Source organism: Sus scrofa, chromosome 9 (genome assembly GCF_054392235.1).
Source record: "Sus scrofa isolate SSC_HxYL_T2T_F1_AM1 chromosome 9, Sscrofa_HxYL_maternal_Yorkshire_Landrace_v2.0, whole genome shotgun sequence".
NCBI lineage: Eukaryota > Metazoa > Chordata > Mammalia > Artiodactyla > Suidae > Sus > Sus scrofa.
Window position 1 is genome coordinate 52,863,310 of NC_139391.1, and position 20,436 is coordinate 52,883,745.

At 43.0% G+C, this 20,436-nt stretch overlaps 2 protein-coding genes across 5 annotated transcripts in view; one reads left to right on the plus strand and one right to left on the minus strand.

Annotated features, from left to right (window-relative positions):
• FEZ1 (fasciculation and elongation protein zeta 1) overlaps positions 1 to 18,878 on the minus strand; it is a 51,365-nt gene extending 32,487 nt beyond the window's left edge. For all 4 annotated transcript variants that reach the window (XR_014815564.1, XR_014815565.1, XM_021063094.2 and 1 more), the window contains exons 1-3: positions 18,749 to 18,878; positions 13,025 to 13,380; positions 3,679 to 3,778 (exon numbers count right to left, since the gene is read on the minus strand). Coding sequence is in view for 2 of the 4 variants with exons in the window: in XM_021063094.2 (XP_020918753.1) it covers positions 3,679 to 3,778; positions 13,025 to 13,335 (411 nt within the window). In the remaining 2 variants the exon portion in view is untranslated. The remainder of the gene's footprint in view (positions 1 to 3,678; positions 3,779 to 13,024; positions 13,381 to 18,748) is intronic.
• The window catches only part of ST3GAL4 (ST3 beta-galactoside alpha-2,3-sialyltransferase 4), a 1,054,305-nt gene that overhangs the window by 149,690 nt on the left and 884,179 nt on the right, over positions 1 to 20,436 (plus strand). The window lies entirely within an intron of this gene.

Genomic DNA, 20,436 nt, shown 5'->3' on the forward strand with positions numbered 1-20,436 from the left:
AAAATGCAAACTAATCTCTGGTGACAGAAATAGGTTGCCCGAAGATGGGGGGGTGAAAGGGGAGAGTGATGAACATGCAGACATGCTTGCAATCTTAATTGTGGTGATGGTTTCACAGACATATACAATGCCAAAACCTATCAAATCGCACACTTTAACATGTGCTGTTTATTGTATGCCAATTAACCTTCAGTAAAGCTATGATTTAAAAAAGAAAACCAAAGAATGAAAGAAAGGAGTAATACACCATGACCAAGTTGAGTTTAATCTCGAGAATGCAAGGTTAATTTCACATTGAAAATCAATTCATGTAATTCATCACATTGACATAATAAGGGAGAAAACTATATAATCATCTCAATAGAGGCAGAAAATGAAAAAAATTAGTCTTCAGAGAAATAACAAGAAAACATTCCACAATTTAAAATCATGAGCTTCTAGGTCAAAAGGGCCCACAGAGTATAATGCAGAAGTGAATGGAAAAAATAAACAAATAAATTAAAAAACTCACTTTAAGCACATTACTGTAAAACTTCAACTGAGAAAGGAAAAAATGATATCCTAAAAGCTTCTAGAGAGAACTAAAAGAGAGTCACATATAAAAGACAGAGAATCAGAATGGATTTGGTGCTTCTCAACAGCAACTGAAAGCTGGAAGATAAGAGAATGATGCCTTTGCAATTCTAAGCAACCGAAAATAATGCTATCAAGTCAAACTCTCAATCAAGTGTATGGCAGGAGAATAAAGGCCCTCTCATCTTTTCTAATGAATGTATTCCCCTGTACCCTTTCTCAAAAACATACTGAATTTTTTTCACAAAACAAGGGAATATACCCAGAGAAATAAAAATATAGCAGTCAGAGGACACATGAGAGAGGGAGGAAGAATTCCCAGGACAGCAGGTGTGCACCAGATCTAGAGTACAACCAGGGTAGTTTATGGTAGAAAGATGGAGGATACTAGGTTTTTTTAAATTGAATTGAAAGATTATCCGATTTTTTTAAAAACATATTATGAGATTCAGAGTTCACTCAGAGTTTGGGGTTGAACCAATGATAGATATATAGGAAATTAAGCTAATGAAAAAACAAAGCAATTCTTCACTCCAGGTTGAACAATAAGCTATTCTTACAGAACATTACATGATTCAGCAAGAAATAGTATTTACATAGTTTCACTGGTGTGTATATGAACACTGATCTAACCATAAATTGGTGACAAGAGAGAAGGCCAAGTGTGAGTATTTGAGGTGATGCAAAAGAATTAAATCTTATCTTCCATAATAGATAACAGCCAAAATTGTTCATTTTAAATAATCAAAGAAATAGCAATATAAATGTGTTATTTAGAAAACTGTAGGTATCTGCCAAAAGAAACAGCTAAAAGAAGTAGAAATGTTGCCTCTATGGAGTAGGGGTTGCTCTTTGTATTTTTTGTTAAGTCTTATATTAGTTTAAAAGTATTATTTTAAAATTATGTACAAGTGTTACTTTCATTTTATAAAAAGCAAAAATGATTCTTTGTAGTCATAACCCTACAGTTTCTATAGTATTTCATTAAACTACTTAGTTACAGTCACAAGGTTTGAGCAGGTTTGGGAACAAACACAACTGATTCTTGGCAATGAACTAAGAAGTAGAAGAGATAAGCAGTCTTGCTAGAGAGAAGCCAACCAGCCGTGTGCACCCCGCGTGCCAAGGGCATTCGGCCGGCATATTTTACAGAAAGAAAGAAAGCACAGGTTAATATAGCAAGTCGTTTAAACTGAAGTCAGTTAAAGAGCTTCCACTGTAATGAATCCAGATCATAAAGGAGGCTAAACTAAAACAATCTTAATCCATCCACTTTTGCCACCCTGTCCTTTTCCGGCAAGTTAGATGGAAGAAATTCTACAAGGAGCAGAGCTCAAGATCATCCTTCTCAGGGTCATCCAATTTGCCCTGAAATATTAACCCTCTTGAGCGAAATCTGCAAATGAGGATAAACTGGAGTCCTTCTGAAGGGCAAGCTATCTTATACATCCTTTGGCTTAATCCACAAAATGAGTGGCAAGGTGGTGAAGGAGATAAAGCAAAATCTGCCTTTGCACTGTGATGGGCCTGATTTAATTTCAGTAATTAGATTTATTCCATTATTGCCTATCTTCCCCTTTGCATTTTGGGTACGTAATAACCACTCTCCATAAAAGTATTGCAAGAGAAAAAAAGCAGTTGTGAGTTTAAAACAGGACCCGAGATATCACACATCCATGCTAAGTAGTGTGGTAGCAAATCTCTTAGTTTCAATGTTTATTCTGCCCCAGTAATGAAACCGCGAAGTTTGGACTATTTTGGATGGCTGATTATTAGAAGCATTTAAAAGGATATACAGCCACCTTTTCAACAAAGCAGCTGATTGCTGATCTCTTTGCTGTGCTAGTTTGGACAATGACTTGCAGAAATATTACCCAGTAAGGGAAATCCGGTTCCTCCTCTTTTCCTTGGACTCAATTCTGGAGCACCTAGGAAAATCAGATCCATCCCCTACCCCCATCTGCTGAGCCCACAGGATTGTGACAGCCCTTCCTAATAAGAAATTGTCACATTTCCTTTACAGCTGAAACTAGAAAACCAAGGAAGGCAGGAAAAGGCTTTTGGCACGGAGAGACCCTGTAAATGATTTACTTTTCTATATATATCTATTCAACTATAAGGGGCAATTTGGGTCATTCCCATAACTTTAAAAAAAGTTAAATCATGCATAAAAAATTAATCATACACAAATCAACTCAAAATAAGTATTCTCTTAATATTTTTCAGAAGCTTGTAGGCTATTTTCTTCTTTGGCATCAGTAATCAGACTGACCCAGAGGGGAGTTCCCTTGTCGCCCAGTGGGTTAAGGACTTGGCATTGTCACTGCAGTGGCTCAGGTCATTGCTGTGGTACAGTTTCAATCATTGGCCAAAAACAAAAACAAAAACAAAAAAAACAACTGTAACTCAGGTCTAGTCATAAGTGTCTCATTGGTTGAGTTTCACAAAAAATTCCTCTTCATTGTGTGGTCGCCTCACTATTATCTGGGCCCCAACTCTGGCAATTAGCCTGGCCCTGAGCTTGTCACTAGTCTGTCAGCACTTGCTCTCAATTCTGTTTTGGATTGGACTGAATGGTTCATTTTGGATGGGAAACCCTGATTTTTTTTTTTTTTTCTTTAGCCACCATCATCATCATCATCATCATCATCATCATCATTATTATTATTATTATTTTGGCTGTGCCTACAGCATGCAGAAGTTCCCTGGCCTGGGATGGATCCCACACCACAACAGGGACCATGCCAGATCCTTGACCCACCGAGCCCCCAAGGAACTCCTTAGCTATCATTATCTGAACACGAAAGAAACCCATGATATTCACTCTCCTCTCTTACTTAGATCACCTTATTCTGCATGTTGTAGTACACAGATGAACAACAGAAGTTACCTGGGTTTACCTTTTGTACCATCACTCCAATCACCTCATATACCCTGGATGCCCCCCTTCATCTTATGTTTCACTTCCTCTACAACTCCTACCTCCCCAGCAATGATGCTGAGCTTCATTACATAATGGGGAATAGTGCTGAGTTACTGAGTGTTTTTCCAACTGGAATCCACCTCTTCTCAAGCCCTATTAAGTTGGGGGCCCCAGAGAGGTACCTCAGTGTCAGAGCCATTGCCATTCAGAGCCTCCATGTTTGGGTCCCTCCAGTCTTCCGAGAGTGAAGGGATGTAATTGTCTGTCAGAGCATCCCAGACCCTGTAAACAAAGAGAGGCTCTCATTAGCGCACATCTGTGGCCTGGCCCCGCCTGGAGGAAGGAAGAGCTGGGCCAGGGGAGGAGAGAGGCTTCTGTGTGTGCCAGGCTGAGATCATCTGCCTTCCAGCCTGCAGGACCAAAGCAGCTTAAAAAGTGAATTACAGGCACTACCAGGAGAGAAAGAGCCAAGAGAATGGACCCTGGCCAGGAGCTTCAGTGTGAAAGGTGTTTTTTTCCTCAAGGGAAGAGGAATTTCTCACCAAGGAGATACAAATGGTAGCCATACAAACACCTCTGGCAATAGATAAACTGCCCCTGAAACTAAATCTGCCCGTTAGCCAAATGGCTCTTGTCTCTTGAACCTAAGGAATGTCCCTGTTTTCCTTTCTTGTGGGCAGAGGAGAGTGAGAGGGGGAGGGAGGGAGAGAGATCAAATGAGATCTGGGCAGATTTTCTGGCTGAATCTCATTAAGATCAGGGTCATCCTCTCCTTTATACAGTACAATTGACCCTTGAATAACAGGAGTTTAAACTATGAGCATCCATTTATATGCGGATTTTTTTTTCACTCAACATTGTAGTACCAGTATTTTCATTTTACAGATCTTTGAATTAGCTAAGTGCGGGAAAAGTTTGTGTTGGATTAGAGATCACAATACGTGGACTCAGAAGAACTAGGATTTGAGTCCTGATTCGACTGAATCTGTTTCAGCTTCCTTGTCATTTACCAATTCCTTTGTTTTTGAGGCAGAAACACCTCCCCCCCCATGTTGTTCAAGGGTCGACTGTATTTCACTTTCAGATGGCTGCAATCTAAACGGTTAAGAATTAACTCTTTGACATCTAATGTAGTAAGGGGAGGATGCCAATGCAATTGATGCTATTAATGTTCTAGCGAACCCAGAGTGGCACGATCCTGTCCTCTAGCAATGTGGAGTCTACCCGTAAAGTCCCCATCATGAGACTAAGTGAGGAAAGGAACCAATGACTACACCACTGTCTACACAATTAGGTTTGTGGGGTTTTGGGGGTTTTTTTTGTTTTTGTTTTTTTGCTTTTTAGGACCTCACCTGTGGCATATGGAGGTTCCCAGGATAGAGGCTGAATCGGAGCTACAGCTGCTGGCCTGTGCCACAGCCACAGCAACTCAGGATCCTAGTGACCTACACCACAGCCCACAACGGCACCAGATCCTTAACCCACTGAGTGAGGCCAGGGATTAAACCTGAAACCTCATGGTTACTAGTCAGATTTGTTTCTGCTCTGCCACAATGGGAACTCCCACAATTAGTTTTTAGCGCAGGAAGATGTGGTTCCCTTATTAACCTTATTCTTCAAGTCCTAATAGGTACATTATAAGAAAGGATAGTCTACTATTCTTTTTGCTTAATTCATTTCAGAAAGATTTTCCTGGGGAGGGGAAAGCAGGGAGGGGACTGGGGGAAACTCTTAAGGCACAAACACTCACACGGGAAATAAATAAATTAGTCAACATCAGTAAACCAAGCTCCCAAAATAATGCCATTCCTGGAAGCCAGCAGCACATGAATTATATACTACGTAATGATAAATGAGGGCTTGATGCAATCTCCTTCAGGTACTTGTGCTTTTCAAACAATAGTGATACCTGAGAAACAAGGTAAAGAAGGCACTTTTTATTTAGATACACTAATATAAGGAAATAGCTGTTTTGTTTTGTTTTTTTTTTTTTTTTGTCTTTTTTGTTGTTGTTGTTGTTGCTGTTTCTTGGGACGCTCCCGCGGCATATGGAGATTCCCAGGTTAGGGGTCGAATCGGAGCTGTAGCCACCGGCCTACGCCAGAGCCACAGCAACGTGGGATCCGAGCCGCCTCTGCGACCTACACCACAGCTCACGGCAACGCTGGATTGCTAACCCACTGAGCAAGGGCAAGGACCAAACCCGCAACCTCATGGTTCCTAGTCGGATTCGTTAACCACTGCGCCACGACGGGAACTCCTGTTTTTTTGTTTTTTGTTTTTTGTTTTTTTTGTCTTTTTGCCATTTCTTGGGCTGCTCCCTTGGCATATGGGAGGTTCCCAGGCTAGGGGTCTAATCAGAGCTGTAGCCGCCAGCCTACGCCAGAGCCACAGCAACTCGGGATCCGAACCGCGTCTGCGACCTACACCACAGCTCACAACAACGCTGGATCGTTAACCCACTGAGCAAGGGCAAGGATTGAACCCGCAACCTCATGGTTCCTAGTTGGATTCGTTAACCACTGCACCATGACGGGAACTCCCGGAAATAGCTGTTTTAAAGGAAGCAAGTACGTATACCTATGGATCAAATTCAAAACATGACAAATTATGGCATAAGATGCTGAAAAGAGGGAGACCCCCTTGTGGCTCGGTGGAAACAAAGCTGACTAGTATCCATGAGGATGCAGGTTCAACCCCTGGCCTCGCTCAGTGGGTTAAGGATCCTGCATTGTCGTGAGCTGCGGTGTAGGTCACAAACACATTGGTCCGGCATTGCTGTGTCTGTGGTGTAGGCCTGTGGCTACAGCTCCAATTCGACCCCTAGCCTGGGAACTTACATGTGCCATGGGCGTGGCCCTAAAAAAAAAAAAAGATGCTGAAAAGATAAGTACACATTTCATATATATATATATATATAAATAAAAAGATGCATATAAAATATGTGTGTGTGTATATATATATATATATATAAGAGCACAGCCACTTGAAATCAGATACATAAAGTGGGGGAGGGAAGCGTTCTTAACATGTATAAAATCAGGAAGGAATGCTATACAATACACAGGTGTAAGCAAGGAGATTTTCCTGGTGCACAGTGCAGACAACTTGGTGATGAAACAAAAGGAACTCAAGAAAACACAATTTGATGGCACTGTTTTGGTTATCCACTTATTTTTTTCCTACAATTACAAGAAAACACTTGGAGAGAGCTCATCAAGTGTTCATTAGACATCTATTCAGCAGGATATCAGAGTCTACACCTTAAACATAGCTGATAATCCAGTTTCCATCAAGCACCATTACAGCTTCATTAATCCAGCCTAATTTTAAATCCAAGTCTCATTAGCATTCCAAAGCCAAGAGGCAAATATGATTTGCTGCCTCCAAAACAAAACTCCCAGCACTACACTCACACTAGAAAGGTCAGCCAACAAGCCCTCTCTGCATCATGCATTATGCCCTCTGGCAGGAGAATGGACAACACGCATGCAGACACTGACCTTTGGGTCAGTCCCTGCAGCAAGTGCCTGGAAAAATGAAATTCAGCAAAGCCCCAAATAGGCAGGAGCCTTTTGAACCTCTCCTAGACAGGGCGGAAGCTAGGATCTTTAACAGACTGCACTTTCTAATGACCTTGAAATTGTTTACATCCTTAAAGTGACACTCTCAAACAATTTAGGGCCACAAGTTTTCTCACCTGAGTCTTCACGGACATTCTCTGGATTTCATCTCTGATTCTAGATTTTTATTTTTTAATTTTAATTTTTTAAATTTTTTTTGCTTTTTAGGGCCATACCTGCAGCATATGGAAGTTCCCAAGCCACGAGTCAACTCAGAGCTGGAGCTGCCAGCCCACGCCACAGCCTCAGCAATGCAGGATCCGAGCTGTGTCTGTGACCTACACCACAACTCACCACAACGAAGAACCCCCGACCCACTGAGTGAGGCCAGGGATCGAACCCACATCCTCATGGATACCAGCTGCATTTGTTTATGCTGAGCCACAATGGGAACTCCTAATTATAGATTTTAGTGACAATTCCCTAAACCTTTATCTCCTTGAGATTTTAAGCCATCCTCATTCTCTTTCAGGTCTTCGTCTTCCTTTCTGACTGGCACGCTTTTTATCCTTTGAGGTTCTTAAACAACCTTTAAAATATAGCCGCCCTCATCTCCTTGCACACCCTTCCTATACTTATTTAGTGACCATTTAACAATAACAGTTATTACTATAGGAGTTCCCATCGTGGCACAGTGGTTAACGATTCCGACTAGGAACCATGAGGTTGCAGGTTCGATCCCTGGCCTTGCTCAGAGGGTTAAGGATCTGGCATTGCCGTGAGCTGTGGTGTAGGTCGAAGACATGGCTCAGATCCCACGTTGCTGTGGCTCTGGTGTAGGCCGGCAGCTACAGCTCTGATTAGACCCCTAGCCTGGGAACCTCCATATGCTGCGGGTGCGGCCCTAAAAAAGGCAAAAAGACAAAAAAAAAAAAAAAAAAAAGTTTATTATTGTAGACATACTACAGTATATATTTAAAATATATACCTTTACTATATGTATTTAGAATATATACTATTATGTTATGTATTATATATATAATACATACACATATAAAAACAAATACATATTTATACTATATCATTATATTATATTATATACTATATATATAAGTAGCAGCCAAACTTACTGAGGGTTTACTATATATAAACCAGGTACTATCCTAAATTCTTTATGTGGATTAATTCATTCATTCCTCACAACACCTCTATAAGGCAGATATTGAGGGAAAGAAAACAGAAAACCTGAAATATAGAAAGGTTGATTAACTTGTCTAAATTCATACAACCAGTAATGACAGAGGTAGGATTTGAACCCAGGCAACATAGTTGCAGAGCCTACATTCCTACCCACACAACTCTTTCAATTTTTCATGAATTTTACGATTGTCATTGGCATGGGCATCAGAACAATATACCAGGTTCCAAATCCCAACACAGAACAGCAGTTCAGCAACTGACTCCATGTGAAAAGTCCACAACTACATGATTCTGGACATTGTGCTTTCATCAGTCTGCAGAAAGAGAAATGGCAAGAGCAGTGGGACACATGCCTGCTTTCTGCCCAGATCTCCTGCCCCAGGGAAGGTTAAATGGAAGACAGAGGCAGGCACACGGGCAGGGAGGCAGCCCCGGGAATGAAGAGTGGGCGGTGGGAGGGAAGAACCCAGAGCTTCTGTGAGGAAGAGAAACAGGACTGACATTTCTCCCCAGAGAGCTTACCTATCCTCGCTTAAGCAGTTCTTGCGAAGAGATACATTCCCTATTAGAGGTACCTGGGGTGGACTGTAAAATTCTACCTCCTTATCTTGGAGAAAGGAGACTTTGAAAGCCATTCACTATATCTTTCATCAAAGAACTAAGTTTAAACAGATCCCTCAATTCCTGTTATTATGCTGCTCTGGCATGGAGATCCAATTTGCTCCCTCAGTCCCTATCATAATAGAAAAGCCTTTTCAGGTGCATACTGTACATCTTGGGCTTAGATACCTGTGAAACTGGGTAAAGATCTTTCACTGTGGAGGGCTAGGGATTTGGAAAAGGATAAGGAAACTGAACAGAATGGGCTAGACAAGACATGTATAAAAAAGTCTGGGTCTGGAACTGGCAACATAGCCATCAAGGCTGCATTAACCCTGCTATACACACACGCACCCCTATATACCAATTTCCGGAAATACAGTAGACAGCTTAAAGTGGTGATTAGATTTATAACTTGGTAACATTTCCCTTAAGCCCCTCTAGGCTGACTACTGCCCTTGTCCAAGTGTTTTACTTGGGTTGAGTCAGACCAATAGCCACACTTCCATGTGTATTAACATGAGTACCCTTCTGCTGTTAACACTTAGGAATTAGGAATTATTAACACATTAATGACTTTGAACAACTTTTTTGATTCTTTCAAATGCTTACATAGAATCCATACTATTTCTGCCTTTTATATGGGGAAACAGAACCTCTGAGAAAAGAACTAACTTTCCTAAAAGTCACATTTATCTGTTTGTCAACTTTCCCTCTCTAATTATTTGGTATTTGCCTATCTTCAACTTAAAGCGTAGCTGACTACAGCCTGTTTATTTATTGCATGCGAACTTGACTTTTAACATCACTTTTATCCCAATAATTCTAGCTGAAGAACAGGAAACTGTGAGGGTTCTCACATGTTTGGCCTCTCTGTCTCCAGGGTCCTTGTAGGAGGACTCACAGGGACCCCAGTGAGGCAGCAAGTGGGGTGAGGGCTGTCCATTCCTACTCTGGAAGCCTCCAGGTCCAATCTTTTATAATAAAGGAAAGGGGATCCCACCTATGCAAAGAAGAGGTTCTGGAACATTTTCTAAATTTAACAACAGGAAATGTATATGCGAATCTGACCCTGTTTTAATGCTTAGCACTTCCATGTCCTGACAAATCAAAGATAAGTTGATACCTCAGCTGGCAGTTGCAAAGGAGACTTAAAGAAATCAAAACTTAAAAGGGAATCATTGCATTTGCTTTATGATTTGTGCTATTTTTAAGGAGGCTAGTCTGACAAAGAATTTCATTGTTTTTGTTTTAAGCTTCTGTTAGGTAGTTCCAACCCACCCAAAACTCTTTCAATTCATTGGAGGCTGAAATCTCTAACTATTAAACCTAAACAAGTTTATTAGAACACCAAAGCTGGGCTCAGGAGGTTATTACTAGGTTGGACGTTAAATTATCTTTTTCCTTTACTTCGCCATAATTTTACAGTTGTAATATCTGGTGAGGTGTCTATAAAACACAGTGTGTAATTTAATTCTAATTTTTAAGTTTAAATAAACAGAATGCCTAGAAAGCACAATTAATATTTCTCTTCCTGGAGTTCCCGCCATGGTGCAGTGGGTTAAGACTCTGACTGCAGTGGCTCAAGTCAGCCCTGAGGCACGGGTTCCAGCCCGGCACAGTGGGTTAAGGATCTGGCATTGCCACAGCTATGGCATAGGTCACAACTGCAGCTCAGATTTGATCCCTGGCCCAGGGAACTTCCATTTGCCACAGGTGCAGTCATAAAAGAAAAAAATTTTTTAAATCTCTCTTTCCAGATTCCTCCCACTATACTACCCCCAAATCATATTTTATCTTTAAGGAATTATTCAACCTTTGGACATTTAGCTGAGGCAGTCAATGAGGCAGACAAGTCAGAAAAATCAGGATGTAAAGACCAATAATCTCTTGTGTGACAGTAATTAACATTGAGTGGCCTCTGTTAATGTGCTAGAAAAGAGTGAGGACCTGCATGCTGAGCCCCCATCCTTAATGAGGCAGAGGGGTGGCTTAGACAGGAGAGAAATGATTTGTTGGAAGAATAAGGGATTTTCAGAGCACAGCCTGGGTGAGGTGAGAAATTAGGTTCTTTGCTAGTCCTTAGCCCCGCTTCATCAAGATCGAGCTCCAGAGGTTTCAAAGATAAGAGCTCATGCAGGCAACTAGAGTTAAGAGACGAGCCCAAGGTCACACAGCGAGTTAGTGAGAGTATGAAAATGACCATTCATAGTCTTAGTGTTTCTAGTTCATTGCCTGGTGCAATGAACTGGAGTAAAAATTACTCAGTCTAATAATGCCCCAGAGCCATTCTTTTTTTTTGACTTCAAGGAGTTGAGCAAATTATAATGCTCAGAATCTAAAAGAATCAGTTTGAAACTCTGAACTGAAACAAATAACCCACACGTACAGCACTGGTCACCAGAACGAAATGTTCTCTGTGACCATGACATCAGAGGAGCATTAATTGAAAAGAATAGAAGAGAATGGTGTGGGCCTAGAAATGCAATACATGCACCTCTGAGGTTCTGTATCATTCATTGCTCATCCAATTCACTCAATATTCAATATCTCATTCAAAAAAATATCATTTGATCATTTCTATACACCATGCATTGTGTTAGTGGGGATATAATAATAAGACAGACACATATGCAGCTGCTGATTTCACAAAGATACAGGTTTAGTGGTCATCAAAGAAGCAACTATCTGCCAAATACAATCAGGTTCAATCCTGCAGAACAGACCTCTTACCCCACTTACTTATGGGCAACTTTTCCCACCCAAGTCCATAAAAAGAGAAACCAAGAGTACAGTTGCCCTAAACTTCTACTACCAACTGTTTGACATTTCTTGTATGAGCCCTAAAGAACAGCTGATGCATACTTGATCCTTAGAGGGAATTGATGCCTATTTTTACTAAATACCCCAACACCTTTCTAGAATTTGTTTAACAAATCATCCCCTTCTTCTCTTTCCAGTTCCTCTTTGAACAGTACTTTTCTCAAATCCCTGTCCTTGACTTCTGTTAAGACCCTGAAAGGTGGCTAGGAAGTGATACAGGGGATCTGCATATTCAAAAGCCACTTCACCTGCTTTCATCTTTTTTATTTATTTATTTATTTATTTATTTTGTCTTTTTGCCATTTCTAGGGCCTCTCCCGTGGCATATGGAGGTTCCCAGGCTAGGGGTCTAATCGGAGCCATAGCCACCAGCCTACACCAGAGTCACAGCAACGCGGGATCTGAGCCGTGTCTGCAACCTACACCACAGCTCACGGCAATGCCAGATCCTTAACCCACTGAGCAAGGCCAGGGATCGAACCTGCAACCTCATGGTTCCTAGTCAGATTCATTAACCACTGAGCCACTATGGGAACTCCGTCATCTTTATTTTGTCCAGGGTAATTCCTTGTACTCTAAGTTCAATTTGTATGCTTTCTTATTTGGACATATCTTAACATTGGTAGATAATTTTCCAGTCTTGAGAGGGTTGTAAACAGTTTAGAGATTTTCATAATTCTGGTGTTTCATGAAGCAAATTGTTCCAATGACATAGATTCCTCCGTCACAGTTAATTAATTTTCCCCCCAGTCCTTTAATATCTGGGTGGATTACTACAGATATCAAGAAAGCTTAAGATAGACAAACCCCTAAATTTACATGACCATGAAATTTGATTTTGTATCTAGGAAAATCTATTGCCTAAAAATCCTTTGTTCCTTTGTGGTTTCAACTTAAGAAGGCTTTATGGGTAATCTTAAAGGGACATAATAGAAAAACGGCAGCAGCTACCAGGGCACTGCCCCACTAATGGAAAAATATAAGTAATATGCCATGAACCCAAGGATAGTTCTATGTTCTATGTTCAGGAGCCCCAGCCCTCAGGGCTTATGTCTGAAGCAAGAGAGCAATTAAGATGCCTTACTCGGGAGTTCCCATTGTGGTGCAGTGGAAACGAATCCGACTAGCAACCATGAGGTTGTGGGTTCAATCCCTGGCCTCATCCAGTGGGTTAAGGATCTCATGTTGCCATGAGCTGTGGTGTAGGTGGCAGGCGGAGCTCGAATCCTGCATTGCTGTGGCTGTGACATAGGCCGGCAGCTGCAGCTCCAATTCAACAGCCTGGGAACTTTCATATGCCATGGATGTACTCCTAAAAAGAAAAAGAAAATAGATGCCTTACTCCTCATCCTGCAGGGTCTCCTCCTCCTCTTGGATCTGGAACTGGTTCTTCACGGGAGCTAGGTTCTCAGTCTTGGCATTGTAGTTCCGAAAGCAGACATTGAGCTTCTCATCAAATTCATTCACCAGGTCCTCCATGGACTTGAAGCTGATTATTTCAGAAGAAAAATTTTCAAGCTCAGAGAGGGAGGGGTCCTCCAGGTGGTGGGGAGATGAGCCGTAGAAACACCGGGGCTTCTCCTCCAGCTCCTCCGAGCAGCTGGGCCGAAGGTCCTCAAATTCTTCATCCAAACTCACCAGTGGGGCCTCCATTTTTGCACAGCAATAAGACAACTGCAACGTTCAGGATTTGTTTAGCTAGAAGAAATAAATATGTAGTAATGTGAGCTAGGATTGGGCTTTTCCTGCCAGCTCTGCTGAGGAAACATAATTACTTATTCCATTACTCTCATCCCTCTAAAAACAAAGATGCTACTTTACTGGCATCCATTGCTTCTGTACGTCCTCACCATTATACCCTTAAGGAGTTCAAATATCACTGTAAGTGTGAATAATATTAACCTAACTAGTGTAAATTCTAGAAACACACCTGCTTCCAATCCCCCGCTCCAAAAACCAAAGCATAAGTGGTTAAATATACAGCCCCTGGACCAGACTGCCTAGGTTTGCATCCTGCTCTGCCCCTTGCCAGTTGTGACCTTAGCGGTTGCTTAATTTCTCTGTACTCCCTTTTATTCTTCTCAAGACAAATAATAACAGCACCTACCTTCAATGGTTCTCCTAAGGGTTAAAGGAGTCAAAATAAGTAAGTACTTAGAATGGTGCCTGGCAGATAATAAACATCATCGATGTTCAATTTATGTTCTCTGTTGTTGTCATTATTATTATTACCACCACCAAAGGTCCACATCCTTTGTGCTCTCAAAACTGAAAATTTTTCCTAACTTATTTGAGGGGAAAAAATCTGCCCTAAACTCATTTGGCAACTAAACCTGATATACATGAATATAGAGCTGTTTATGGTTTTAATTTATCCATTTACTGTGTTTTGCTGCAGGAATTTTAATTTTTTAAATGATAGTGATTGCTGCGCCAGCCCCCAGGGGATGATATGCAGACTATGCACTCTATCACTCTATCTGTTATTTGAGATAATCTAAATTCCAAAACACGCCTGGCCCCAAGGGTTTGGGGTAGGGTTTTTGTGGACTTGGGTATTACTACCCTCATTAATAAGTGATGGACTCGTTTGAACACGAATAGAGATGGCCAAAGAAGCACCTGAGTTTTTCCCAGTCACACAGCATATGTCTGGGATGAGAAGAATGGACTAAATGACCTATTATCTTCTAAAAGACAGACCCAGCCCCCCACTTCCAGAGCCAGACCCCAAACCCACCTTGGGCACTGCACCCTGGAAGGCTGTACACTCAGGCCTCCTTTATTTCCCAACAGCTCCGGGCCCTCTTTACACACCGCCTTCAACAGTGAGTTCTCCATCTGTGTGTATATCCAAGCCCTTCCCCAATTTTAATTTAAATTCCTCGAGGGCACAGACGTCCTCTGGACACCCTTCACCGTTTCTGGCACACACTGCCTGCGGTGAGGCCATCAATCAATGTATGCTCATTGAAAAACGGTCCTCTGTCCCCCATGTACGGTGTTGGTTTGCCATTTCAGGCAGCACAAACGTTAGCATTATTGTCTCTCATTCCCTTCTCTACCTGCTCAGCTTCCTTCCCTGGAACCCAGAAGGGCAACCAAACTTTTCTCTGCTGGCTGTGTGATGAATGATCCAGCTAGATGCTTACATTGGAACCACGACCTGAGCAGAACCAAACAGACAGCAAAAACCTCTATCTACAAAACGAAAAGTCTCTATTCACTATTCTGTGGTAGCCTATATGGGAAAAGAATCTGAAAATGAATGGATATATGTATATGTATAACTGAATCACTTTGCTGTACACCTGAAACTAACACACCATTGTAAATCAACTATACTCCGATATAAAATAAAAAGAAATAAATTAATTTAAAAAAACCTAATATTCTAAATAAGCAAGGCAAAATGTATGCTGGGTGAGGACCCAGAGAGTTCTTACTGTGATTTTACCAGGATTAAGTCGATTACCACCAGATCATATCAAAACATATTCTGAGAATTTATAGTTTGCAAAGGCAACAAGATAGGACCTCGGAATACAAAAAGGTACAAGAGCAGCATGAAAGCTTGGAAAGAACACAAGCTCAAGAGCCGACAGACTTATCAATGGCTGTTTCAATGATAAGCATTGTGGGTCCTGATTTAATCATTTATTAAAATGAAAGTGTTGGTACAGAGATAACACCTCTGGAAATTAATTTTAATAACTTGCTAACTTATATTATTTTAATTGTCATAATATACTTTAATATTTTAATTTAATCCAATATATCCAAAATAACTACATTTCAAAATGTAATCCATATTTTTAACTATTAAGACATTTTACCTTTTTTTTTCAAAGTAAGTCTTTGAAATCTAGTGTCTATTTTATATTTACAGTACAGCTCCATATGGACTAACCACATTTCAAGTGCCCGAGAGTCACACGTGGCCAGTGGCTACCATACTGGACACCCCAACTATTAAGCAATACACAACTAACTGCCCACTAGGGGTTCTTCACCTGTGGTCTCCAGACCACTAAGGGCTCTTTGAATATAACTATATTTTATTTTATGCATTCAAAAACATATTTGGAGAAGGATCCTAAAGGTTTTTCTACATTGCCAAAGTGATCCACAGCACACACAAAAAAGATTAGGAATCCCTGAGTGCCAAAAAAAAAAAAAATAAAGAGTTCAGAAAAGATTGCTGAGTGCAATAGTTGGTAAGAAAGGTTTTACAGACAAACAGGATTTGTGTTGTGAGAGGAAAGGATGACTCTAACAGTTAAGTGCCTGGACCCCAGGTTTCCATCCTGGTCCTATCACTTCCCAGCTGAAAGACTTTAGGCAAATTATAAGCCTCTCCGTGCCTCAGTTTCCTCATCCATTAAATGGGGGTTAAAATAGTACTTATATTGGAAGTTAATTTGTGGAATAAATGAGACAGTCTCTGAAGTGCAAAGCACAACATGTGGAATACAGCCTATCCAGTAAATGTCAAAGATGTTAGGAAAGCAATGATAGCTTAGTTACATGGAAGTGTGATGTGAGAGTGCTTCAAATAAAGGAAAAACTATCCTTGTCATCATATTCTATGTATGATGCTTCAAATATTTATCAAATGAGAGAACTATTGTTGAATGAATTTTATTGTCTTTTTTAGTAAGGCACCCCCACTTTTTTCAATTTATTTAGTCAAAGCTTCTCACATCACTGATTCCATTTCAAAAAGACATGAAAGCTAACCAGCTGGTACTCCAGATTTTTACACTTCCTTTAAATTTGTACTCTTCTCTGGAGGGGACAAGAGAGCTGGAATTAGAAGGTGATACCAAGAAGGAAGCCGATTTGAAACGGCACAATCTATGCCATTAACCAGCAACAAGAGGGCGATCTAACCAGAATCTAGGACTATGATTGAGCTTTGAGTGTTGGCAACAAGGTCGATTATTCTGAAAGCACCTATCCTCAGCCTAGGCAGGTTCTAGAAAAAAATGGGTTCACCTAGAAGATTATGAAAGAAGAAATGGATATCACAGCTCTAGAGTTCAGAATGTAACCCTGTGAACAGTCTACAATGAAGCCTCATTTCTTTTCATCAGCTCACTACCCCAGAGCCAAGAAGCTCTGCATGAACCACCAGCTGGGGATGAAGCTAAAACTGAGAGCCTGCATTGGGAATCCGAAGTCATTGGACACCAAAATAGAGCCCAGCATTTGTAGAAAGACCCCTGGCTGTGGCAGAGGAGTTGAGAGCTAGGCACCTGAGCCCAGCCACCGCAGCAACCTCGAGGAAGGGCTCTGGGTTCAGCTGGCAGTCCTTAAATAGTGCCCCTTCTCTCCTTCCTTTACTTCACTTTCTTATGCTCTTCTCTCTTGGTGGGGTGCCTTTGTCCCCCAGCTGAGATGTCCTACCCTTGCATCCTGTCAGGCTTACCCCTGTCTTCAGTCACAGCTCCTTTCAGAGACCTCCTCCCCTTAAAAGCTAGGGTTAATTCATCTGAGAGCTTATCCTCTTGCTCTATACTTCCAAAATCAATTTGGGAAAAAAAAAAAAAAAACATGAAGAGTGGCAGAAAGAAGGAACCATAGGAGGAAGTCTTGTCTTTTTCTCTTTATCATAGAACAAGACTGCAGGGCTATAGTTTGCTTATGTCCTATAATCTATCCCATTTGTTTCGACTCCCAATAGATGGTGTAAGTTGGAGAAGAAAAGACGGCTCAGAGCTTAACAGAGACCAAGTAGGAAACACATAAGTCTCTCATGCAGCAAAACGATGCACTGGCTGCAGCTTGAGGCTGCAGTACCATTTCCCAGGGCCTGCTTTGCTGAGCTGAGCAGCAGAGAATTCACCATGCCTCCCCCTGCTGGGCCCCTGCACTGCCACACAGGCCTTTCCATCTCCCCTTCTTCTCACTGCTTGCCCCATAGATCATTTGATTCTATGCCCTCCCCGATACATCCCTAAAGCTGCCCTCCACTGATTCACCCTGGGTTTCCCACTGCTCCTCAGTAAAACCCAGCAGTGTACATGTTTGTGCCAGCTTCACATTCTGATGGAAAGAGAGTATTTCACTGCACGTAAGTCAGCAACCCCTTTGTGGTTCGGCTTCCCCCTTTCCCCCTCCTCCTGCTGCTCCATTCACCCTCATCTCACACACCCCCTCCCCCAGGCTGATGGGGTAAAGAAAAAGCTCCTCCAAGCCAGCGAGCACAATGCCTGGTGCTCCAAGAAAACCAGGCTTATCCCGCTCAGGCCGCACACATACTCCACGGCCGTTTTGGTCAAACAGGACTGGGACATGGGAGCAGGCGAGGGAAAGGGGCAAAAGAGAAACAGAGGAGGCTCTGTCAAGAGATGGGCTCCCAGCTCCAGAGGCCCTGGGCCAACAGGAGGGCAGCGCGTCCCCACCACCATCACACTTGTCCTTTCTCCGACCTGTTCCACCGTAAAACAATCGCTCCGCGGGCGTCTGCTGCAGCTGCCAGCGGTTCTGACACTGCAGGAATGCACAGTCCTGGGGAAAGGCTCGGCGCCCCAGGGAGGGGCACAAGCAGGGTGGGAGGTCAGGTTCTTAGAGGCATAGACGATTCTGGGGCGTTTAAGGGAGCCAGACCAGATAACGGTCCTGGGAGGAGGTACCGACCCACTGCTCCAGCATCATCAGGCAGCATTCCCTGCCTACCCCCAACCCCCAAACTCCGCCGCATACACACACACACACACACACACACACACACACACACACACACACACACACACACACACACACACACACCCCAGGCCTGGCCGAGGCTCTGATGATGTTTGACGTGCCTATCATCCCATAGCTCCCGGCCCCCCGGGCATTGCTTCCCCGCTGCTCTCCCTTGAAGGGCTGGGCAGGAGAGCGACGGCCTCCGGGATCTTCCTTTCCGATTCCAGGATGGGACAGGATGGGGTGCAGAGCTGCGGCGCCCCCAGACCTGTCGGCCGGAGTCCCGAGTAGCGGGGCCTCTTTCACCACCCCCGTTCCACCCCACCCACGACAGGGAGTCGGTCCGGACTAAGGTCGCCCCCCGCGATGGCACCTGTGCGGGTCCTGGCGAAGGGAGGCGGATCGCGGGGCTCAGCTGGACACCCCCATCCAAGGGCCGCAGCGAGCGGCCAGAGCACAGCGCAGCGACAGCGGCAGCGGCAGCGGAGAAGCCAGGGCTCCCCCCGCAGCTCTGCCGGCGCCCGGCTCCGCTCCCCTCCTCCACCCCGCCCCCTCCGACCCCTCCCCTGCGCTCGTGCCCCGACTCGGGGGACGCGCCTGGACCGGGCACGCGCTTGCGCCGGGCACGCGGAGGCCCTGAACGTCATCCTCTCGTTAACATTCATAGCACTGCTTGGTGCATGTGGCCTGCCTTTATTAATATTTATGAATTACTATTTCTCCCTCCTTTAACACTGGCCTTTCTGCTTCCCTCATGAATATTCAGAAGCTCAAGATGTGTGCTTGCAATAACTCCCAGTGTGAATTTCTCACAGGGCCTGACATGTATCTTCTCCATAAAAACATAGGCTGAGTGGATGGGCAGGTGGATGCCAGCAGATACTCTCAAAGGCCTCCCTGGACTTTCCGGACTCCCCATTCTACTATTCCAGGGCCTGACATGAGCAAGCTGAGAGATGCCTGCCACCTCTAACAGGTGCAGTCTTCATGTCCAAAGTAATAAATGCTTTTTATCACCCCAAAATGCTAGGGGCTGGATCCAGGCAAGAAAGCTCCTTTTTTTTTTTTTTTTTTTTTGCCTTTTAGGACCGCACAGAAGTTCCCAGGATAGGAGTCCAATCGAAGTTGCCAGGCTAGGAGTCCAATCAGAGTTGCAGCTGCAGGCCTTTGCCAGAGCCACAGCAACGTGGGATCCCAGCCTCCTCTGGAAGGCAACGCTGGCCCCTTAACCCACTGAGCAAGGCCAGGGATGGAACCTACATCATCATAGATACTAGTCGGGTTCATTACCGCTAAACCACAATGTGAACTCCAAAAGCTGCAAATTTTATCACTATGCATCTGCAAACTTTCATTCGTCCCAAACTGAAACGCTGCACCAACTAAACATCAACTACCTGGTCCTTCTCTACAGCCCCTGGTAACCACCATTTTAATTTCTGTCTCAATTATTTTGACTATTCCCAGTACTTCTTTTTTGTTTTTGTTTTTGTTGTCTTTTCTAGGGCCGCACCAGTGGCATATGGAGGTTCCCAGGCTAGGGGTCTAATCGGAGCTGTAGCCGCCAGCCTACACCAAAGCCACAGCAACACCAGACCCGAACCATGTCTGAGACCTACACCACAGCTCATGGCAACGCCAGATCCTTAACTCACTGAGCGAGGCCAGGGATCAAACCCAAAACCCCATGGTTTCTAGTCGGATTCATCCACGACAGGTGCTCCTATTCCCAGTACATCTTATGAGAGGAATCATATATCTGTCCTTCTGTGTCTAGCTTATTTCACTTAGCATAATGTCCTTAAGGTTCATCTATGCTGCAGCATGGGACAGACTTTCCTTCCTTTTTAAGGCTGAATGATATTCCATTGTATTATATAGCACATACTTATATAATGCCTTGTCTATTCATTCTTCTGTCTATGGACATTTGGTTTGTATCTACTTTTTGGCTGTTGTAAATAATGCTGCTGTGAACACAGGTGTAAAAAATTGAGGCAAGTTTTAAAAAAACAAAAGCAAAACACCAAACCAACCAGCCAACCAACCAACCAAAAACAA